General features: G+C 41.9%; 1 protein-coding gene across 1 annotated transcript in view; it reads left to right on the forward strand.

The window, feature by feature from the left end:
* The first annotated feature begins 9439 nt into the window (after window positions 1–9439).
* Window positions 9440–24304, forward strand: part of OC90 (otoconin 90) — a 33116-nt gene continuing 18251 nt past the window's right edge. Inside the window, exons 1-9 of the mRNA XM_069959621.1 lie at window positions 9440–9472; window positions 9833–9875; window positions 10004–10178; window positions 10464–10576; window positions 13131–13259; window positions 14495–14545; window positions 16254–16301; window positions 18805–18879; window positions 20388–20429. Of these exons, the coding sequence (XP_069815722.1) occupies window positions 9440–9472; window positions 9833–9875; window positions 10004–10178; window positions 10464–10576; window positions 13131–13259; window positions 14495–14545; window positions 16254–16301; window positions 18805–18879; window positions 20388–20429 (709 nt within the window). The remainder of the gene's footprint in view (window positions 9473–9832; window positions 9876–10003; window positions 10179–10463; window positions 10577–13130; window positions 13260–14494; window positions 14546–16253; window positions 16302–18804; window positions 18880–20387; window positions 20430–24304) is intronic.

Raw genomic sequence — 24304 nt, forward strand, 5'->3', positions numbered from 1 at the left:
AGTCTTTTTATATGTTATATATTTATATCTTTTAATTGTCTTATATTATAATATAAGAACATTTATTTTGACTTCTATTGAAATAATTTTTTATTACATTTTTTAAATTTGAATTTGAATTTAAAAATAATTTTTTTTAACTTTTCAAAGAAAATATTTTTAAAGTTTGGCTACACATGTTAAGTGTGATATTCATAATAGTTATTTTATTTAACAATATATTATGCTTTTATGCATAAGGTATCCTAAAACATTTTTGTCATCATTTTCAAAGATTTAAAATGTTTTTATGAACTTTATATTTTTAGCAGCATGTATAGGTTATTGCTAAAATTCTAATTTAACAAAAGTTCCCCTATAGTGGTGGAGGAGGCATGAAAATAACGAAAATTGCTAATTCTTAAATTAACTTTTTGCATTATGTTTTGTGCCTTTACCTTTTTGTTTTAGATTTTCAACACAATTTTTTGGATATTTAACTAAAGTGTATTAACACAAATTTACATTTTTAAATTAAATTTTTTCTATCTTTATATTTTGTTCAAGTTACATTTTCTCATTTTTTTAAGTTAAAAAAAGTGACTTTCTATGCTCCTAGTTGTTATCCTTGCTGTAAACATGAGCTGTGTGTTATTCCTCATCCACATTATCATGTTTTATTTGTCAGGCAGGAATTAACAATGGTTATTATACATCTGATGAGTTTGTTGATGATTTTACAGATTGGTAAGTTCAAAAAATTTATTTTTCTATAGTTATAATTTGACCTTACTCTTTTAGTGTGTGAGGGCATATCATATATTTTGGATGATACATTTACATTTTTTTAAATAGTTTATGTAATTTAGAATTGCAATTTAAAAACAATTACATATTTAACAAAAAAAAGATAGAAACTTTTCCAATTTTTTAAGATTTTCTATGTTAGTTGACACAAAACAACCAAATCTACTCGAGTGGACCAAGAGAAACCAGAATGTAGAAGATTCTGGACTATCGCTACAAATGTCATGTATTTTATTCTACCTGTCCAGGACCTCACTGACTGACTGAGTCTTATGAAAAGAGACTATTGTTTTTTTTTCAAATGTAGAAACTGAGAAGACAGATTTCTGATATGACTATGTATCTAGTCCTTGTGTTAGCTTAGTATAATGACTTAATTTTCCTTATCCATCCATGATCTTAGGAAGGATTAACACTCATACAAATTAAAAACTTTAGATAAATAGATCATTCATGGTTTAGGTAAAGGATCAATTTCTGATTGTTTAATTTGACACCTTAGTAGCAGGAGGAAAGCTCATATTTTGACCTCCGAGGTCATTTTATTACTCTAGATTTCAAGGTCAGTGTTGAATTTGGGTTCAAGAAGACAATTCTGAAGGTCATTCCACCATCTATACAGACTATGTAGGCATCCCCTATAATTGCATCCTAATATTTGGTGTTATCATTATACTCACGATCATCAAAACAATCTAATAGGTTGTTTGGGATCATTTAGTAAGAAATAGACCCTAGTGATTGCTCCAAAGTCACCTCCAAATGGGATTGTAACACGGTATTTGTAGTGGACAATACTTTTTAAGATCGTATGTGTGTGTGTCTGGTCAATGAGAGAAACACAAGAGTAATCCAGCTTAATTACATGATGCTCAAGGTGGTCCTTTGTCTATTATTACCAGTACATAAGGAGCTGAGATCTCCCCGATTGGGTTGATGACTTGAACAGGCAAGTATAAATATGAATTGTCGAGAGAACAGTTTTTTCAATGTTGTAATGGAGAGCAATTGATCTTCCAATTGTCCATTGTCCTTGGTCTACAGCAACTCTACAGAACCTAGGTTAAACCTAGGTTAGGTTGGTTGTGGAATATTCAGGTTAATTTAGGAATACATAGCATCTTCTCCAATGACAGGTGATATGGCTGAAGATTAGATGTTTAAAGATGGGAAGAGTTATCAAGACTGGTGATTGGTGGAGAATCTTCAACCATTCACATTCTAGCTATGGCTCACCTTTGTTCAAATATCTTTTTAAAGGAATTATTCTGGAGAAGAAAAACAAAGATGCTTTCTTCTAGAAACAGCGTCACTCTTGTCCTCAGTTTGAATGTAATGTTGCAGCTCAGTTTCATTGAAGTTAATGGAGTTGAGGTAATACCCCACACGACCTGTGGACAGAGGTGGTACTGGTTTTAGACCCTTCATTCTGGATCATTTATTTGAATAAAAAGCTGCAATATTTTTGCACCAGGTTTTAATAAGTTTCGCAAAATTGTATCTAATTGGTCATTTTGCAATGTTATTTACCAATGTTATCTGCCAAGAACATTCTCTAAATCCATCTAAGAAGAAGTTTGAGATTTCTAAAAAGAGATCTACGCCTCCTATGATTTTCTGGATTTCTTCTTATATAGACATAGATCAATAGTACTTTTTTGTGCAAATTTTGCAATATTTCTTATCAGACAAAAATGCTTCTTTTCTTTGTTATCAAGCATATTTCCTCTCCTCCGGCTACACTCTCGTCCCCTCTCTCCCCTCTGTAATAACAGCTTAGCAATGACTTTTATTTACTGGTCACAAATTGTAGCAGCTCAGGGATCAGATTACTAGTAATACAAATAAAAGGAGGTGGTAGATAGGAGGGGGAATCCCTGGGAACACACACACACACACACACTACAGAGAGAACTAGAGCTAAAAAAAATTGGAGGAGAGATTGGCTGAAAATACCATATAAATAATAAACAATGGAATAATATCTGCTCCTTAAGTACACACAGGACAGCTAATCCTGAAAACTTACTTCAAACAACAGATTCATTTAATTAATAAATCACCTAAAAGCTTAAAGACTATGCCCAATTTTATTACTACTTTTCAATTGCTGAGTGGTTTTGTGTTTTTTTGGATAAAAAAACCTGTCTTGGTCATGTGATAGATACTGTGTTTGGTTTGGTACAAGATGAAACTGATAACTGTGCTGAAAGGAAACATTACATGCCAGTAACCCGAGATCCTGAAACTCAGAATTAATTGATAACTGGGGGGGGGGGGGGGGAGTGTACTAAAAAAGTCCTTATAATACACAGAATAACATACAGTGGAGAAAATAAGTATATGAAATGCTGTCTGTTTAGGAAATTTTAACACCTACAAAGAACGGAGAGGTGTGTAATTTTTATCGTAGGTACACTTTATCTGTGAGAGACAGAATCTATATAATCACATTGTATGATCTGTATCATTACATTTATGATTGTGTGGCAGTGTGGAGACTGGCGGCCGCTCCAGGACCATGAAATGCTTCTTACATAGCCTCCTTAGTTGTCCTGGCTGTGTGTCTCTTCCTTAGTTGTCCCAGCTGTGGGGTTCCTCCTTAGTTGTCCCGGCTGTGTGTTTCCTCCTTAGTTGTCCCGGATGTGTGATTCCTCCTTAGTTGTCCCGTATGTGTGGTTCCTCCTTAGTTGTCCCTGTTCTGGGTTTCCCCCTTAGTTGTCCCGGCTGTGGATTTCCTCCTTAGTTGTCCCGGCTGTCTGTCTCCTCCTTAGTTGTCCCAGCTCTGTGTTTCCTCCTTAGTTGTCCGGGCTGTGTGTTTCCTACTTAGTTGTCCCGGCTGTCTGTCTCCTCCTTAGTTGTCCCGGCTGTGTGTCTCATCCTTAGTTGTCCCGGCTGTGTGTCTCCTCCTTAGTTGTCCCGGTTGTGTGTTTCCTCCTTAGTTGTCCCGGCTGTGTGTTTCCTCCTTAGTTGTCCCCGCTGTGTGTTTTCTCCTTAGTTGTCCCCGCTGTGTGTTTCCTCCTTAGTTGTCCCCGCTGTGTGTTTCCTCCTTAGTTGTCCCCGCTGTGTGTTTCCTCCTTAGTTGTCCCGACTGTGTGTTTCCTCCTTAGTTGTCCCGGCTGTGTGTTTCCTCCTTAGTTGTCCCGGCTGAGTGTTTCTTCCTTAGTTGTCCCGGCTGTGTGTTTCCTTCTTAGTTGTCCCGGCTGGGTGTTTCCTCCTTAGTTGTCCCGGCTGTGTTTCCTCCTTAGTTGTCTCGGCTGTGTGTTCCCTCCTTAGTTGTCCCGGATGTGTGTTTCCTTCTTAGTTGTCCCAGGCTGTGTGTTTCCTCCTTAGTTGTCCCGGCTGTGTGTTTTCTCCTTAGTTATCCCGGTTGTGGGTTTCCTCCTTAGTTGCCCTAGCTGTGTGTTTCGGATCATTGTCATTCTGGTAGACCTGGCCACCACAAATTTGTAATGCTCTGAGAGAAGGTTGTTGGCCAAAATTTCACTTTACATGACCCCATCCATCCTCCCTTCAATAAAGTGCAGTTGTCCTGTCTCCTTTGCAGAAAAACAGTTCACAAGTAGTATGTTATCCCCCCACCACCACCACCACCTGCTTCATGGTTGGGACTGTGTTCTTGGGGTTGTACTCATTCTTTTTCTTCCTCCAAACACAGCAAGTGAAGTTGACACCAAAAAGTTCTATTTTGGTCTCATCTGACCATATGACCTTCTCCCACGCCTCCTCTGCATCATCCAAATGGTCATTGGTGAACTGGACATATGCTGGTGTTGGCAGAAAGACATTGTGTGCTCTGCCAGATATAATCCATGATGGGATAATGCGTTACTAATAGAGATAAGCGAACTTTGAGCATGCTCGAGTCGATCCGAACCCGAACTTTCGGCATTTGATTAGCTGTGGCTGCTGAAGTTGGATAAAGCCCTAAGGCTATGTGGAAAACATGGATATAGTCATTGGCTGTATCCATGTTTTCCAGACAACCTTAGAGCTTTTTCCATGTTCAGCAGCCCCAGCTAATCGAATACCGAACGTTCGGGTTCGGATCGACTCGAACCCGGTTCGCTCATCTCTAGTTACTAACAGTAAACTTTGAGACTGTGGTCCCAGCCCTCTTCAGGTCATTGACCAGGTGCTCCCATGTACTTCTGCACTGATTCCTGCCCTTTTAAAATCATCCTTACCCCACTATGGGAGAACAGTTTTTGCCTACTCACCAAGCTGCTTGCCTATTGTCCTGTAGCCCATCCCAGCCTTGTGCACGTCTACAATTTTGCCATGGTGGAGAGGTTGGAGTGTGATTGAGTGTGTGGACAGTTGTTTTTATACAGATAATAAGGTCAAGCGGGTGCAGATAATCCAGGTAATGAGCGGAGAGTAGGAGGAGCTTCTAATAGGGAAAGTAACAGGTCTCTGAGAGACAGAATTCTTGCTGATTGGTTGGTGATCAAATCCTTATTTTATGTAATAAAATGCAAATTAAAAATTAAACAATGAGATGATCTGGATTTTTTTTTATACAGGTGAAGTGTACCTACGATAACAATTACACACCTCCCCATTCTTTGTAGGTGGAAAAAACTTACAAAATCTTAAAAACTTACAAAATGGGCAGCGTATCATATACTTATTTCCTCCACTGTATATTTGCTAAAATTGTATTACACCTTAATCGCAAAGTATAACCCATTTAATGACTGTAAGGAAAATCTCAAAACTCGTTCTGAAGTGATGCACAGGATAAAGTATAGAGGAAAAACAAGGAAAATATTGTTAGATTTTATTTTTTTTATATTAAAAGAAACATATCCTTTTAAGGGTCATAAATCGACTCAGAAGTTAGTTCAGGGGAGAAGAGATAAGGGCTGGAAACTGAGACAAGGAGAAGCAGCCTGATAAATGTAACCAGTGTGGAACAGACTAAAAATCTATGAAGAAAATATAGTTACTTACTTTGCAAAGAATTAATAAAAAAAAAAAAATTAACACCATGATCTGAGTTCACAGTATACTGTTGTTGTTATTATGGTAAAACTGCTTTGAGGTGAATACCCAAAATTGCATAAAAGAAAAAAAAAAAAAAAAAGGTCTTCTGGAGAGGTGGTCTTCTCAAAGATTTTAAAGTGATATTGTCACACCCTTTCCATATGAGGAGTTCTCAGCACCATTCTCAAGCTTATATTCTGGACATTTCATATCTTACCGTATAAAGGATTTCTTGGTGGTCTCTCCCCTCAAAAATGTCATTGCAGGTGGACAGTGTTGTAGGGCGGGACGTAAAGACCATGGTACCCCATATCTCTGCCCACATCGGCGCCATAGGCTCCACCCCCTCTACAGACATTGGAACGAGCAGCCTCTGGGTCGGCCTATTCTAATGGCTGGAGAGGGACAGGGTCTAGACAGCAATGACATCACAGAGGGGCGGGCTCTACTACATTGATGTGGGCGGAGATATGGGGCACCACACCTATTAGGGCCCGCCCCTATGACACTGTCCACCTACAATAACATGAGGGGAGGGACAACCAAGAAATCCTTTATATGGTAAGATATGAAATGTCCAGAATATAAGCTTAAGTAGGGTGCTGGGAACTCCTGATATAGAAAGGGGGGGGGGGGGAATCACTTTAATTCATTTGAAGAAGGAACTTTAATCTGCCACAAGACATTTGGCCTATTCAAAGAGGATCTTTTACAATTTTTTTTTCTCTTTTTGAGGACCATATTTCATTGATGTGTTTGCTAGGGCTTATACAGTGCTAACATAGTCCCCACTGGGGCTTACAATTCATATCAAGCACACACATTGCTACTGAATAACTTATTGGTTTAATTTGGAGTGTGGGAGGAAACCGGACAACCTGAAGGAGATCCTCAAAAATAAAGAAACTCAGACTTGTGAACAGTCTCAATTTTTAGAGGGAAAATCCTGTGGACTGGACAGTGGAAAGTGCGGGTTTATGCATGAGTGAATATATTTTGGGGGTATCCCTGGGTCCGGGCTTACACGGCCACAATATGATGATTTAAGTGTCGGTAAGTGTGGAAATGTAAATATCGCCAACTAGTTGTAGGTTGGCCAGCGAATTGTTGTCTGTGGCACTTTATACTTAGGTGTCTTATGAGAGGATGCCCAATCAAGTAGTGTGAGTATGATTGCAAATGACTATAAAATTCCACAATGGCCGCCATAGCTGTAGACAAACATTATGTTTTAGATATTCAATCCAATCATTACCCCTTGTTTTTCAGAGACTACATTTGCTCAAGAATCCGGAGGGTCGCCTGTGTTACCGGAGCTGACCGACCTCCCTTTAAGAAACATTAGTAAGTAAGAGAGCCGAAAATAACAAATATATTATAAATATAAATGTTCCACCAAAGATGGAAAGGATGGCCAAAAAACTGGAAGAAAGACGTCAAGTAGGGCAGTAGGGCAGAGTGGGAAAGACGCAAAAGTCCTTTAATTCCTGTGCCATGCTTTACCCATTCAGACCCAACACAATGTCCTATGATGTGCACAGCTGAGTTTCACACCTGTTCCATTATAGGAACAAAAAAACAAAAATGGACACCAATGGGTCCCAAAACACCCAACTGACTTATAATGGGGTTTGTTAGATTCTATTGTTTTGATGAGAAGAATAGAACTGGATGTTTTGTTGTTCCCATCAAATATGGCAATATCTGCAAAGCGCACCTGCAACAGTGTGAACATTGTACCATAGTGCCTAAAACATAACTTATATTTTATACGGACTAGAAATCCAAGGTCCAAATCAACATATACACAAGCATCCAATAGTATCAGACTGAGCAACACAGGTTATTGTAGATGATCAGAGTGTGTGTCCCAACATCAGGGCTTAAAAAGGGGTCCCGGATGGAGTTCTCCTTTAAACTGGGATATATTATGAGTGTATATATTAAACAAAGCCATGATGAATGCAGGTAGTAACAACTCTGCTCCGATAAAACCACCTACTCTGATTCACTGTCCAGATAAAAAAGGAGGAGGTGATTTTACTCTCAGTTTAGGTTGGGAATACGAAAAAATATGAATTTCCCAGCTGAAACCTCTAGACTATGTGTTGTTTTGTATTGTTTTCTCAATTTTTATTCACAGCAACTTTTAAAATTATGCTTGAAAATAGACCACAATTTAGCTCCACCCCCTTTTAGGCATTGGAAAATAAATAAAAAAGCATATACTATTCACCAGCGCTTTTCGGATGAATGTCCACCAAGGCCAAGGAGTAATATACGCGTTTCAGGAGGTATACTCCCTTCATCAGATGACAGTGCACTGCTATCTGATCAGGTGTCAGGTCGCTCATCTCTAGTTAAGATGACTCTTGGTGGCCACCTCCCTGAACTCCTGTTTGGGTCTTCACACCTATCAGCCATGTTCAGCTTATTATTTTGCAATTGTTTCCTTTCTGTTAATGATTTTTGGGATAAGGCGAAGCTTCAGTCTGTTTCGCAGCATTTTGCCATAAGTTATAAATGAATGTTTGGTTTCTTCCAGACAACTTTACATTCAATGGGGTCTTTCAAAACATAGAGAGTGTGACATCGTTCCTCGGTAAGTTGAAGCCAAAACCAATTCAATTGGACAAATATATTACAATTTTTGCCCATTTACTTTGTGATTGTAAACTTTTTATGTACGTATTGAATAATTACATTGATAATGACAAAAACAGCAAACAGATTACGGCTGCAGGCTGTAGTGCTCTCCAGCAGAGCTGACGTCATGACCGGCTGATGGACTGGCCGCTCAGTTACTGGGGCAGGATGGCACTCCAGTCACTGGTTGGCTGAGCGGGCTGTCCATCGGCCAGGACAGGAATTTTCTCCAACTCCAACGGGTCTGGTCACACAGTGCATCACCGGCACGGGGAAGGGTAAGCAATGCTTGCTTATTAGTTTCTTCCCTGGCCCTGCCAGCTGTCTCATTTCACAAATGTCTATACTTCTCCATAAAACGCTCATTCAAACGCTGAGAATTCGGGTTCAGATAATGTTGCCAAAACCAGTGGCTGCAGAAGTTGGGTACTGTCCTAAGGAGTCCTGGAAAACATGGATACAACTATAGCCTGTATCCATGCTTTCTTTTAGTAAGGGTTTAGGTAGGAGACTTGCAGAGTAGATAGGGGGCTACCAGGGAACCTGTCTAGGCAATTCAAAACTCTGTCAATCCGGTACTTGGGAGAATATCACCTGTTGCTGGAAGAGATCATGGAATTCTAGATCCAGGAATACAGGGCCAGGGCTTGTACGACAAGTAGGAGATAATCCCTTGAAATTTCCCAAGGTGATTGAGCAGTATCAGTGTGGTACTTCGGCTTTAGGTGCACTTAACCAACACACTGGGGACAGTTCTGGTCAGCTGAAACATTTACTGAGAAAATATACTTGAAGAGAACTTTAGTCACTCTAGATGTAAACAAGCAGTGGAAACCCCCTTAATAGTAGTTGCCGCTCTTTAGGGTTTTAATAGGGGACTATCTGTTGAGGATACTTAAGAAGGGCAGAATAGTGATGTGTAGATGCCAGGGTCAAAGCAACTCCAGAATGGCTGGTCTTGTGGGGTTTTGCCAAATGTGCTCCAAGCATGAAGCAATAGAGGAAGGTGTCTGGTACGATGGATCACATTCTCCATCATGTGGACGGTCGGGTGTGTGTGTGTCACTTACCTGGGGAAGAGATGGCACCAGGATGCACTATGGGAAGAAGACAAGATGGTGGGAGCAGTGTCATGGGCAATGTTCTGCTGGAGAACTTGTGTCCTGGCATCATATGCACGTTACTGTGACACCCACCACCTACCTAACCATTGTCCCCTCATTCATGGTGGTGAGATTCTCTAGATAGAAACATCAATCTGCCACTTCTGTGCATGGCTTAAAATGAAATTAAACTCATAGGGGGAAATTTATCAAACCTTGTGCAAGGAAGATATGGGGGCTGTTGCCCATAGCAACCAGTCAGATTCCAGCTTTCATTCTTCAGAGGCCATTTTAAAAATGAAAGCTAGAATCTGATTGGTTGTTATGGGCTCCACTGCTCCTTTCGACAAGGTCTGATAAATCCCCCCCATAGTCCCTTGTACCCTTGATCCCACTATACCATACACACTGGCGGTTAGTCGGCTGATAACAGAGAAGACTCTTAGAAGCTCTATATAACATTCTCCTTTGCTCCACAGATTGTCTGGGCTCCCATTTTACTTGGTTACAAGACATATTTACCAACTTCCCAGCGTTACTCAACTTTGTGAGCAAACTAAAATGTGTGACTGGACTGTGCCCTAAAGACCTGGAGGACTATGGCTGCGCCTGTAGATACGAGCTGGAGGGCCTGCCCATAGATGCAGCTGACAGGTGAGGCAGCCGGAGGACAGATCCCCCAACCATAGTCATGTGACCCATGGAGCCATTCTGAGGATTAAAGATCAGTAAAACATGGTCACTATCTTCCAGAAACAGCGCCACACCTGTCCATGGGTTGTGTCTGGTATTGCAGCTCTACTCAAGTGGTGGGCTGCAATACCACATACGACCTGTGAGAAGGTGCGGCACTGTTTTTTTTTTTTCATGAAAGCAGTCATGTTTATCAGAATGGCCACAATGATCAGTGCCATACATAAACTATGGATTCTTTTCCAGTTGTTGTTTTCAGCATCGTAAGTGTTACGAGGAAGCGTTGGAGATGGATTGTACTTGGGACCCATCGAAAATCACTGCAGATGTTAGTTGTCTCTCCAAAAACCTAACATGCGGTAAGATGTCACGGTACCTCAATGACTTCTCTATTGCTGGATAAGTGGATGGGATCAGTCTTGGTTTTTGGATCTGCACCCATTGCACATCTAATTTCCCCCAACAACAGTCAAAAATACAGAAAAAAATAAGAAAAATAACTAGGGAAGTTCTAAAGAAGTGTACACATGGTTCAGATCAGCAATAAGTCACAGATTTTAGCTTATCTGTAGCATATCTGCCAAGTGGGTGTGGCTTGTTATAGAAAGGGTGGGCCTTGTATAAAAGAGGTGTGACCACAGAGTACCTGTTAGCAGGTGTAAATTATAGTTGAAATCTATGCCAGCTTCAAGCCAACATAGATTTATCACCATTAGCACCTGGATTTATCAACAACCGGGATATATCCGACACTTGTAATAAAAGGGTGTTCCAGCACCCAATAACGTATCCCCTACCCAATGCATAGGAGGTAAGTGTGTGATCACAGGGTCTGACCCAGGGTCTGGGACCAACTATCTCTGGTGGAGCCGCAATGCACATGCGCCCGTTTCATTCAGCCAGGAGAGTCAGGTCCCCATTACGGATACTGCAGGAGGGTCCTAGGGGTCAGACCCTCATAATCAGACAACTATCCCATCTACTAGCCTATGGATAGGGGATACATTTTAGGTTCCGGAGTACCCCTTTAACTCAGAAAGTATAAAGCCCCGATTCCATGGGGCGACTATGAGGAGCAAACAAGCGCTGTCAGCGCTCATTTTCTCCTCGTTCCCCACTCGCTGCTGCCACTATTACTTGCGGGGGTGCGGGGGGGGCTGCTCGGGTGATCGCTGGATCGTCCGGGCAGCCCATAGCATATAGCGGCGGTCTGCTGCCGCCGATCCTATTCCACAGAGCGACGGCAGCAGATCGTTGCTGTATGAGTCGTTTGTCTTTCAACAATGTTGAAAGACAAACGACTGCAACGATCAGCCGATATCGTTCATCGTTTGTGATGGCCGATATCGGCAGATAATCGTTCCGTGTAATAGGGCCTTAACAACATAGCAGAGTTATCAAACTGGTGTAAACTAGAATTGGCCCAGTTTCCCCTAGCAACCAATCAGATTCCACCTTTCCTCACAGGAATCTGTGAGGAAAGAAAAGTGGAATCTGATTGGTTGCTAGGGGCAACTGGGCCAATTCTAGTTTACACCAGTTTGATAACTCTCCCCCATAGATTTTCTAAACTGGACAACCCCGTTAAAGGGGAACTCCAATGATTGTACTATCATTAGAAGCATTGGGTGCCCGAAGGGAAAATGTTCAGGCCCTCTAGAGTAATTATAATTAATTTATTATAAATCTCCAGTGTGTGGGCACTGGAGGGAGACTGCTGTACTGCTACTCCAGCTAAGTGACCCATTGATATAAAAATGATTGGGAATACTATAACACATATATAAGAGAAAAAAAAACATGGCTTGACAGAACGTGTCTGACTGACATTGGTTTTTCCTGTGTCTGTGTCTTTTTGCATTGAAGTCACTTAGGGTGCGTTTACACAGAAAGATTTATCTGACAGATTTTGGAAGCCAAAGCCAGGAATGGATTTGAAAAGAGGATAGATCTCAGTCTTTCCTTTATGAACTGATCCCTGTTTTTAGTCTGTTCCTGGTTTTGGCTTCAAAGATCCATCAGATAAATCTGTCTGTGTAAACGCACCATTAGATCATCTAACGGGCTCAGGTCCATCATAGCATGGAGCAACATAGCCGGGAGGATTGAAGCTATTTGCAACGATCACCAGTGGGAAACTACATCTATCACCGCTACGGGCCACAAGCCATCCATTTTTTTTTATCTTTTATAAAAAAAATTACCAACAGACTCTTAGGTTATGTTCACACTGAGGAATAGGCGTGAAATTAAAGAGGAAAGATTACTGCTTGAAATATGAATGGCATTCGAGCGCCTCAATGACGTCTATGGGATTTTTATAGTGGATTCCGCCCAAAGAATTGACATGACAATTCTTTGGGTGGAAAACGGATCCACGGCGGAACATTCTGGGCCTAAATTCTGCTATATGGACGCCAGAGCAGAAATCTCACTGAACACAACGTACAGGTAGAATTTCAAGTGGAATACATGTAAAATTAAGCGAGGATTCCGCTTCCTCTCCTCTCCTCTCCTCTCCGGATTCCTCTCCTATACCTCATAGTTAACATACCGCTAGAATTTCGCATATACAGTAAGTTCTCATGGTGTCAATCGGATAAAAACAATTAGCTCTCCATTAATATATGGGCCTACAGAGGTAGCAGAGCTGAGTTTGTCACCGGCCACGGTTTTACACAAGACGGCGGTATTAAATGATCTAAACAAGACCCAATAATGACCTGAAATCCAAGTAAACCTAATTAAAGCGTATTTATGATTTTGTACAATCCCCCTTTAATAAGACTATGTGAGGGTTACAGTGGGGGTGAATGGCCGGGGTCTCTGTGCATTGTATATGGAATTATAAAGCAGGACAGATGGTGGAAAGCAGATCTATAAAAGGGGTCTTGTGTTTGTCTTACCCCCCAGAATCTGGCAGCGATTGTGAGAAAGTGCTCTGTGACTGCGACAAAGCCGCCATTGAGTGTTTTGTGAACACGCACATTAACTCTTCGGTGAAAGGACTGGATATCACGTTCTGCCCGGCTCTTGTTACAGGTACAAATTACATAAGTTTACTTGGGAGACGAATGAACCTCCCAGAGACCCAGGTGGCCGCTGACCCTAGATGCGGAGAGAAGATCTCTAGCGTCCTCTCATGGGGGCTTTATTATTGCGAGTGATTTCCGCAGATTAGTAATAGAATGAATGGGAATGTCCAGGCCATACGTGATTATTGGGGGATGCTTCTTGGGGTCCAAATTCAGGACTCTCTATGGGAACACAATAGAGTCTGTCTAATGGTATAAGGGTTTTATGTATGAGCTATAGATGGGGCCGAAATATGACTGTCATTTTGGGTCAAATTCTATCAAAACAATGGCTATGGGCTGTATCCATGTTTTCCAGGCAGCCTTAGGGTCTATTCACACGTCAGTATATTTTTCTCTCCATCAATTGGAGTCCACAAATTCCATCCGTATTGCATCAGTAGTTTTTACTGATCCTCAAAAATGAAAAAATGTACTAGTCACTATTTGACGATTGCGGATCCGTATTTTTTGCGGATCGCATCTGCAAAAATACGGATCCAATAGAGTTCTATTGGTGTGTCGCAGTTCGCAATAGGGCCTGTTTTTTTTTTTTTTTTTCGCGGCACGGATCACAGCCCTGTACACACCTACAGATGTGTGAATGGGGCCATTGAAATACATTGAGCCTATTTTCTGTCCGTAATTCCAGGTTCGAACCGATTTGAGCATACTGCACTTATAAACACTAGGAGGGGAGGGCCGGCCAAGGGCGGATTGCTGATCTGGGGGCTGTAGTCCCACCCCTATTGCTCTAAACAGCCTTACCACTCACAGGATGACACTACAAACTGCTCGGGAAAGGTGAAGAGGATGAAGATAAGACACATATCTTCCTCCTCAGTGCCCCGTTAGCAATAGGAAGCTATCAGCAGGTTAGATTTGTGTACTCTGCTGATAGTTCCCCTTTAACCTGATGGCGGCATTATTTATTGTTTGCTATGATACTGCTGTATTGCACTGTAAGGTGGAGCACATTCGGCAATATTTTGGCAGCTATGGACAGGCAGGGTCAGAATAAGGCTCTTCCATCCGACCCCTGTGTCAGTCACATATATACGGTAGAATAGACGGCTGCTCATGTGTTCTCATCCCCACTGACCTCTACAGGAGTTATAATGGCAGCTAAGACATATTCCCTGAGAAATCATCTTTCATGAAAACTTCAATAACCTCAGTGTGTTCTGTCTTCATTTATTTTAGTCACCCCAGAGACAATGTTCCAGAAAGGCGACATGATCCCTGACTCCAAATGTAAGTTTCTCAATGGATTATTAATATTGGAATGATAACCAGTCCAATGGCGGATGTGTCACCTGTGTCCAAGTGTCACTATACTGTACCCCAAGTGTGATCGTGTCACTATCCGGTACCCCAAGTGTCACTATCCTGTACCCCAAGTGTCATCATCCTGTACCCCAAGTGTCATCATCCTGTACCCCAAGTGTCAGTGTGTCATTATCCTGTACCCCAAGTGTCACTATCCTACACCCCAAGTCTCAGCGTGTCATTATCCTGCACTCCAAGTGTCATTATCTTGTGCCCCAAGTGTCAGCGTGTCACTATCCTGTACCCCAAGTGTTAATATACTGTACCCAAAGTGTCAGTGTTTTATTATCTTGCGCTCCAAGTGCCAGTGTGTCCTTATCCTGTACCCCAAATGTCAGCGTGCCACTATCCTGTACCTCAAGTGTCAGCGTGTCATTATCCTGTACCCCAAGTGTCACTATCCTGTACCCCAATTGTCAGCGTGTCATTATCCTGTACCCCAAGTGTCACTATCCTGTACCCCAATTGTCAGCGTGTCATTATCCTGTACCCCAAGTGTCACTATCCTGTACCCCAATTGTCAGCGTGTCATTATCCTGTACCTCAAGTGTCAGCGTGTCATTATCCTGTACCCCAAGTGTCACTATCCTGTACCCCAATTGTCAGCGTGTCATTATCCTGTACCCCAAGTGTCATTATCCTGTACCCCAAGTGTCATCCTGTACCCCAAGTGTCACTATCCTGTACCCCAATTGTCAGTGTGTCACTATCCTGTACCCCAAGTGTCATTATACTGTACCCCAAGTGTCAGTGCATCATTATCCTGTACCCCAAGTGTCAGTGCATCATTATACTGTACCCCAAGTATCACTATCCTGTACCCCAAGTGTCACTATCCTGTACCCAAGTCTCAGTGTGTCATTATCTTGTACCCCAAGTGTCATTATCCTGTACCCCAAGAATCAGTGTGTCATTATCCTGTACCCCTAGTGTCAGCATGTCATTGAATTAGACTGGGACTGTTATGTTCTTTCACTATTTTTGGATGTAATCATTAAAATCATCTCTAAACCGCCACCTCAGATCCAGAAACACTTATGTGAATAGCAGCCAGCAATATAGATACTTCTATAACTAGGACATATGTTGGATATCTGGAGAATACACAACCTGCTCCACATGCAGATTACTCCGCATCCTTCACATTGTTTTACTATCCCCGGTACGACACTCATGTGTATTCCCTAGTGGATGGGACATGAGTGGAGCTTAGAACATCTTCTTCCTTGCTACTCACTTGGCCTTTGGGCTTGTGCTAATTTCCACCTGTGCAGCTCTCGGTCCTCCCACCTCTCCAGAACATCTGTCTGTAATTCCGGAATCTGTACGGTAATTCTGGTTCTACCTCGCAGGCAGTGAGTCACGCAGATCAGTGGGGGATATTGGGATACGTAGCAGAGGATATACTTAGACATGGCGTTTCTCATCTATAATTATAATTGCCTTCAGAGAACACCAGATGTGACTGTAAAGGAGAAGACACCAGGAGGTTTTCCTTCCCACGATGTGGGGGAGGGGTACGAGGCCATATTTAATTAGCATTTTACCTTGACAAGGTGTGATGTCTTCATCTGTAAGATTTTTCTACGTGTCTTGCCTCGTAATCACTCTTTACTTCACGGAATATTTTTAGCGCAGCAGAATAGAAGCGTGGATACAGCTTTTGGGGCCGCTCAGGAAGGTACGTCCATTACCAGTCAGCCATTTATTAACATTTACCGATATCACTTGAAAATAAACCTGTATCGTATCTAAGGATTATAAAAGAAACAATAAAGAGTATACGACAGGTGTAGTGGGGTCTTATCTCGGTGCTTGTTCTCATTGAAGAGACTCCCTGAAGTATGAAGACAGGCAATGCAGTATGGGAAAAAGTATGCAAATTAGCTCTCCTCCAGGAGGAAGAAAACACAGAGTCTCTTTAGTGCCATCTATAGGTAGCTAACATGTAAACATGAACAAAAATCAAGGTTGGACTGGCCAACAGTGGGTCAGGTGGGGCCCTGAATAGTGCGGAGACCTGTATCTAAATCTTTTTACAAAAACATGGTAAATATGCACTAGTTTTAAGCAAACAATGGTGAACTTCAATCAAAGAATTGATACCTTGGCAGAACTAGGTAGGATAGAGACAGTGTGTCCATTGACGGCCTTTCCTTGAAGATCTATCTAGGGAACATTGATAGTGAGGAAAGAAAAGGATGTGAATTTGTCCATAATGTTTTTTCTTTGCAGATTTCCCCGCCAAACACTCCTGTCACTACTTCCAAGATGGACGCATCTCGGCGGTGATAGCTGCTTGGCAAATCACTGACTGAAGTGGGAAAGCGACATAGCCAGTGATTGGCTGAGCCTGCTGTCACTGCCAAGAAGACTCCATCTCAGAAGTGGTGACAAGAATGTTCAGCGGGTGACCCTAAGACGCAGCAGGAGGACCCCGGGGGAGCGTTAAAATAGGTAAAAATAGGATCTTCTAGGTTTTATACAAGGGTAATTTAAATGTCTGGAGTACCCCTTTAAGGCTCTGTCCATTGGAAAAACCCTATAACTGGCTGTGAACTGCTCATATGAGCATTGGGACTGTACTTACAGGTCTCTGATGTGTGGAATTCTGTGCTTAAATTCCCTAAAATGTAACAGGAATGCCTAAACAAAGTAAAAATACAAAGCACCCTTCAGATCATGTGTCCAGGTTATAAAGGACTCGTGACCTCTAACACCCAGGGGCCAGATCACATTCAGTGCAACACAGCCTATAACTATGAGAGCCTTCTTACATATGACATAGAAACAAGGAACAACAAAAAGAAATGACTTTGTGCATATCGTATATTCAGCAGGAAAGTTTAGAAGTTCCTCATGGGTGGTGCCTTCAGATTTAGCTGTAACATTAGTTTTCATGATGATTTATTGAAAATGAAAGGTGAAGAAGCATTTTAAACGAAATGATTAGTCATGCATTTTTACATTTTTGATCTTTTTGAATACAATTAACATTTCTGATTTACTTGCAATTCCTCTCCTGGCCACATGGTTTGCCGTTTCCCCATAAACCATAGACGTCTAGATAGCTGTGAAGCCCCCTAGTGGCTTGAAATTAAGTGCAAATATTTGTATTTTATATGATAATAGTCAAACAAATCTTCACTGAGAGTTTTAATAAGACTTCACCTCTGGGAAATAGTACTGACCCAAATGTTGTATATATATATATATATATAATACAAGTTAAAGAAAATGGAATTGAGCGCATGTTGTCTCCTTTCTCACTTGTTCTACCTGACATCATTACACTCAGTCAAAGATAAGATCTCTCATCGGGGGAAGAGAAAACTGTGTAGGAAAGAGGAAGCAATTATTTTGATCTCTTGGAAACCTTCTCGGCAGACGCTATATCTGGTATATTGTAATAACAGGTTCCTCAGAGCCGACATCAAGTAAAATCTAATCACATGCGGTGACACTGATATCTCGCTTTTTAGGTATAATGTATTCTGCGGATTTGCATTTCTATAAAATTGCATAAAAAAATCCTTAAAGGGCATCTCCACCCAGTAGACATTTACATAAATAAAATAGACATAACCTAAAGGGGTCATCTCATCAGAGACAACCCCTATCCACAATGCAGCCACCAAGGGGATAAGCTGATCGTCTCACATCCTGATAGGGCAAGTTATGGCCGGCCAGACATGTTTCCCTCCAGCTGCTTAAATTACATAGTGCTTATTCAGATGAATAGTCAGCCATGTAATACAAGGAAGGCTTGAGCAGTGATAGGTTCAGGTTTTCTCTAGTAAAAAAAAAGTAGATAAAAGCACAAATTTTATTACATCCTTTAAAAATATCATCAAATATGTTAAAAAAAAAACTAAATGAAAAACCAACGTGTTTCAAACTGTCCTCCTCATCAGGACAAAGTGAAAACAAGTTAGCTAGACCCAGGAGCACTGTGGCCAGTCCTAATTTATAATCCTTGACAGATTATGTAAAGTGCATTGTCCAGCAGGGGGCAACAGTGAGCACAGGAGAAAGCTCCTCCCACGATATGGAGAATATTGAAGATGTACTCCATCCTGAGGCATAATGTGTGAGACACCATGTAACTTATCAGAATTACAAAGTGATATTATATGTTTTTAACATTCATACTAATGCATGTGTGATCATTTTTTAACATAAAGGAGAACTGAACCCCCTGCAAAATGACATGACGGTGGCCCCGCCTTCTGCGGAGGAGACGTCCAGCGCTTTTCAAAGTGAGTAATAACCAGACCAGGACTGTCATTTAGGCAAGAAGTAATTGCCTATAGAGGGCGATGTAGAGAATAGCATCAGAAACGGATTATAATAACATATATAGAGGGGTCTGGTCTAGGGCCTGAATTTATTGTGGGGTCTTATTTAGGAGTCTGGTAATTCAAGGCTCGGTTTTGGTGTCTTTTTAATTAAAGTGTATCTGTCACTTATAAAAACCTTTGACATGTCAGTGGGGTCTGATCTGAGGTCTGATTCGTTTAAAAATCTCATCTAGGAAAGATGTAAGGGTCTGATATGGGGTCTGCCTAAATTAGTCATCTTATTTGAAGTCTAAATAATTTGAGGATCTGATATCTGAATAATTTAGGGGTCCAATCTAGAGTTTGCTTAAGATCTCATCTGGGGTGGGATTAGTGTATGGGTCTGATCTGGGGTCTGAAGAGTTTCATCTGGGTCTGATTCATTTATTGATATGCTTAGTTTAGGGGTCTTATCTGGAGACTGGATAATTTAAAAATCAAATCAGGGATGGTGCTCAATTATTAGGAGTTTGATCTGGAGTCTTTTTAATTATCCTTAATTTAAGAATTTGATCTTGTGTGTGGTTAATGTAGGGATCTGATATGGAGTCTGAACAATATAGGGATCTGATCTGGGGTCTCAATAGTTTTGGAATCCGATGTGGGGTCTGGTTCATTTAGGTATCTGATGTGGGGTCTGGTTCATTTTGGGATCTGATCTGGGGTCTGAATAGTTTTGGAATCTGATGTGGGGTCTGGTTCATTGTGGGATCTGATCTGGGGTCTGGTTCATTTTGGGATCTGATCTGGGGTCTGAATAGTTTTGGAATCCGACGTGGGGTCTGGTTCATTTTGGGATCTAATCTGGGGTTTAATTAGTTTTGGAATCCAATGTAGGGTCTGGTTCATTTTGGGATCTAGTCTGGTTTATGTAGGGGTCTGATCTGGTGTCTGAATAGTTTGGAATCTGAACTGGGGTCTGGTAAATTTATGGATCTAGTCTGGGGTCTGATTAATTTAGGGGTCCTGTCTGGGATTGCTCCTGACTTTTTTGGTCCTAGCATGCTGTGGTCATCTATCAGGTTATGATAGTATGGATCCATGCAAGGCATGATGGGTCCTTGGTATGGATGCAGGAGAAGGGACGTTCCTGTAGGTATAGAAGTAGTTAGATGAAGTAGCCTATTAGATTTAGTATTAGAAAGGTTATCAAGGTATAACATATATCATTCATCACACTCGGATTGCCTGTATAGTAGAATAAGTCATTGGAGAGAGACGCCATGCCATGGGAGTGAGACCTGTGCTTATACTAAGGGCTTTCACAGAACTGCCTTCACCCCCCACCATAATGTTCACATGGAGCTGGGAAATGTTTCAGGAGAGAAGGCAATCCAGTTAGTACTGGGTCTAGCCCATCGTAGTTACACCCCTGCAGACCTTTTTTCCTATATTAACAATGTCTTTGTCTTTCTCTTCTTCCTCAGCTACTCCTCCTCCGGATACACCGACCGCCGAGCCTTCAGGAGGTAAATACCATCTCTATATGTTCTCAATCTTTGTGAAATGTCATTTGTGATTTTTTTTTTTTAAAGAAATGAAATAGGAAAAAAAATAAAAATAAATATATATATATATATATATATATATATATATATATATATATATATATATATAAAATCACTTACCTGGGGAGGAGATGGCACCAAGATGCACTATGGGAAGAATACAAGATGGTGGGGACAGTGTGACCCTCAAGGGTCAGACACTTGAGAAAGGGATCGGTGCGATCCTGAAATGCATTGTGTCGTTTTTTAAATACATTTTTAGTACTTTTTTTTGCCCTGCCTTTTTACCTGGACCTGCGCCCGTTGGACCCAGTTGTGGAGTGGAGAAATCTGTTGCTGTTACCCCCCCCCCCTTCATGGCAGCGGGACCCCCTAATGTATGTAATGGATAATGCCCCGGGGCCGCAATGATCAGGACCAGAACATCAAGGTGGTGACTTGGCCTCCAGATTCTCCAGATCTCAATCCAATCGATCATCAGTGAAAGTGCTGGAGAAATAAGTCCCAACAATGGAGGCCGCACCTCAAACCTTACAGATACCACTGGGGGCATCACAGGTATATGGAGCCCAAGCCTCTGCAGGTCAGGGGGGCCTACACAATATTAGGCCTTGGGGCCTCTGCAGGTCAGGGGGACCTACACAATATTAGGCCTTGGGGCCTTTACAGGTCAGGGGGACCTACACAATATTAGTTTTCCTAGTCTCACTGCCTATAAGAGCAGAATTATACAGGGTGGGATGGATCTGGCAGGTAAGAGGTTACTAAGCATTGCTGTGACAGATAACACATAATGCAGCAGAATGTGACAGCGCTGTGTATGGGTCACACCGCATTATAAAGCCCCTTCGGGGTTACATTGGAGGTTCGGCCATTACTTATGTGTGAGGGATTTAGTCCGGCGTGTCAGGAGGCCTCCCGGCCAGGATTATGTGATTACAGAGAGGTGAGAAGAGCTGCTCCTCCGGGCGGTGACGGGTGATTGCTCACTTCTGGGTTGTTGTTACAGTCACATCACCGCCGCACAGTTGTTTCCGAGCCTCATGAAGCCGGAGTTCATAAAACCAATGAGATCCAATTTATTGGCTGCCATGAGGCCGCTGCGACTTCTCACTCATTGCCATAAATCAGCCCAAACACCTCGGAAATAAGTAATATACAGCGACATGAGACACCGAGCAGGTGACTGCAGGCAGAGGGATGGGGAGCCGCCCCAGGTATTTATAGACACCGACTTTTATTCTTCACAGAGTCTAAAAATAGGAGGATTCATGAAGCGTCAGGTTGTAGAGAGAAGAGAGAGCATTACATGTAATAGGGAGAGCGAGAGAAAGAGAGAAGAGAGAGCATTACATGTAATAGGGAGAGTGATAGAGAGAGAGAGAGCATTACATGTAATAGGGAGAGTGATAGAGAGAGAGAGCATTACATGTAATAGGGAGAGCGAGAGAAAGAGAGAAGAGAGAGCATTACATGTAAAAGGGAGAGTGATAGAGAGGAAGAGAGAGCATTACATGTAATAGGGAGAGTGATAGAGAGGAAGAGAGAGCATTACATGTAATAGGGAGAGGGAGAGAAGAAGAGAGAGCATTACATGTAATAGGAAGAGCGAGAGAAAGAGAGAAGAGAGAGCATTACATGTAATAGGGAGAGTGATAGAGATGAAGAGAGAGCATTACATGTAATAGGAAGAGCGAGAGAAAGAGAGAAGAGAGAGCATTACATGTAATAGGGAGAGTGATAGAGAGAGAGAGAGAGAGCATTACATGTAATAGGGAGAGGGAGAGAGGAAGAGAGAGCATTACATGTAATAGGGAGAGCGATAGAGAGGAAGAGAGAGCATTACATGTAATAGGAAGAGCGAGAGAAAGAGTGAGCATTACATGTAATAGGGAGAGAGAAAGAGAAGAGAGAGCATTACATGTAATAGGGAGAGAGAAAGAGAAGAGAGAGCATTACATGTAATAGGGAGAGGAAGAGAGAAGAGAGAACATTACATGTAATAGGGAGAGCGAGAGAAAGAAAGAGAGAGCATTACATGTAATAGGGAGAGTGATAGAGAGAAGAGAGAGCATTACATGTAATAGGGAGAGCAAGAGAGAAGAGAGAGCATTACATGTAATAGGGAGAGCGAGAGAAAGAGAAGAGAGAGCATTACATGTAATAGGGAGAGTGATAGAGAGAGAGAGCATTACATGTAATAGGAAGAGCAAGAGAGAAGAGAGAGCATTACATGTAATAGGGAGAGGGAGAGAAAGAGAAGAGAGAGCATTACATGTAATAGGGAGAGTGATAGAGAGAGAGAGCATTACATGTAATAGGGAGAGTGATAGAGAGATCATTACATGTAATAGGAAGAGCAAGAGAGAAGAGAGAGCATTACATGTAATAGGGAGAGTGATAGAGAGATCATTACATGTAATAGGAAGAGCAAGAGAGAAGAGAGAGCATTACATGTAATAGGGAGAGGGAGAGAGGAAGGGGTAATGGAGAAACAGAGAGGAAGAGAGAGCAGAGGAAGGAGTAATAGAGAAATGTAGAGAGAGTTAAGGAGTTAAAGGGGTTATCCAACGCTACAAAAACATGGCCACTTTTCCCCCTACTGTTGTCTCCAGTTCAGGTGCGGTTTGCAATTAAGCTCCATTTACTTCAATGGAACGGAGTTTCAAAACCCCACCCAATCTGGAGACAACAGTAGGGGGAAAGTGGCCATGTTTTTGTAGCGCTGGATAACCCCTTTAAGAGAAAAGAGGAAAGAGTAATAGAGAAACGTAGAGAGAGAGTTAAGAGAAAACAAGAGAAGGAAGGGAGATAGAACACAGAGAAAATGAATAGGGGGAGTAGAAGGATGAGGCAGAGATGGAGGAAGGGAGAGGAAGAATCACCATACCAATATACAAAAGATCAGCTAACCATATAACCTGAAAAGGGTAAATATTCTCTAGATTTTTTTTTCTTACTGATTAGAGACAGATATGGAAACATTTTTTCGAATCGGTTCTATTTTCTAAAAAAAAAATTATATTTTGAAAAGTATTATGTAGGCTGCCATCTTGCCTAAGGGTCCATTTACACAGAAAGATTATCTGCCAAAGATTTGAAGCCAAAGCCAAAAACAGACTGTAAACAGAGATCAGGTCATAAAGAAAAGCCTGACATTTCTCCACTTTTCAAATCCATTCCTGGCTTTGGCTTCAAATCTTTGGCAGATAATCTGTCAGATAATCTTTCTGTGTAAGCTGTTTTAACAACAATTAGTTGTATGTGTTAAAGCAAGCCCCATAGACGTAGGCAAAAATGAACAGGGAAACTGGAGAGAATGGAACGGCTGCACATCCCATCTATGGCTGATACTAATGCCGCTAGGCCTATATTAAAAATCAACACCAGAGTGTCTGTAAATGAATTGATCAAGCCATATTGCCCCGTGTACCACCGCGCAGGTCCTCTGGTCCACACGGGTCCCTACGCTAACTCCACACTGTGTCGGTCAGCGACTGCCAACCCCGCAAAGCGTGCACGTGCAGGGAAGGGAGGCCATGGAACGGCTCTGCAACCCCAATGTCACAGGACCAGACCCAAAAAGCCCCACCAAAACCCAGCCAGCACCATCGGCGGGGAAGGCTGCCCCCAAACGACACAAGTATGGATATGGATATGGATTTTATCCCTCCTGTTTATTTCCCATTCTGTTTGCCACAGCTATGGTGAGTGCAACACCTCATCCAGACTTGTGCTGTTTGGGGGCGACCTTCTCCGCCAGCGGTGCTGGCCGGGTTCTGGTGTGGTGTTTTTGGGTCTGGTCCTGTGACATGGGGGTCGCAGGGCCGTCCCAT

This window comes from Dendropsophus ebraccatus, chromosome 2 (assembly GCF_027789765.1).
Source record: "Dendropsophus ebraccatus isolate aDenEbr1 chromosome 2, aDenEbr1.pat, whole genome shotgun sequence".
In the NCBI taxonomy this organism is placed as follows: Eukaryota; Metazoa; Chordata; class Amphibia; order Anura; family Hylidae; genus Dendropsophus; species Dendropsophus ebraccatus.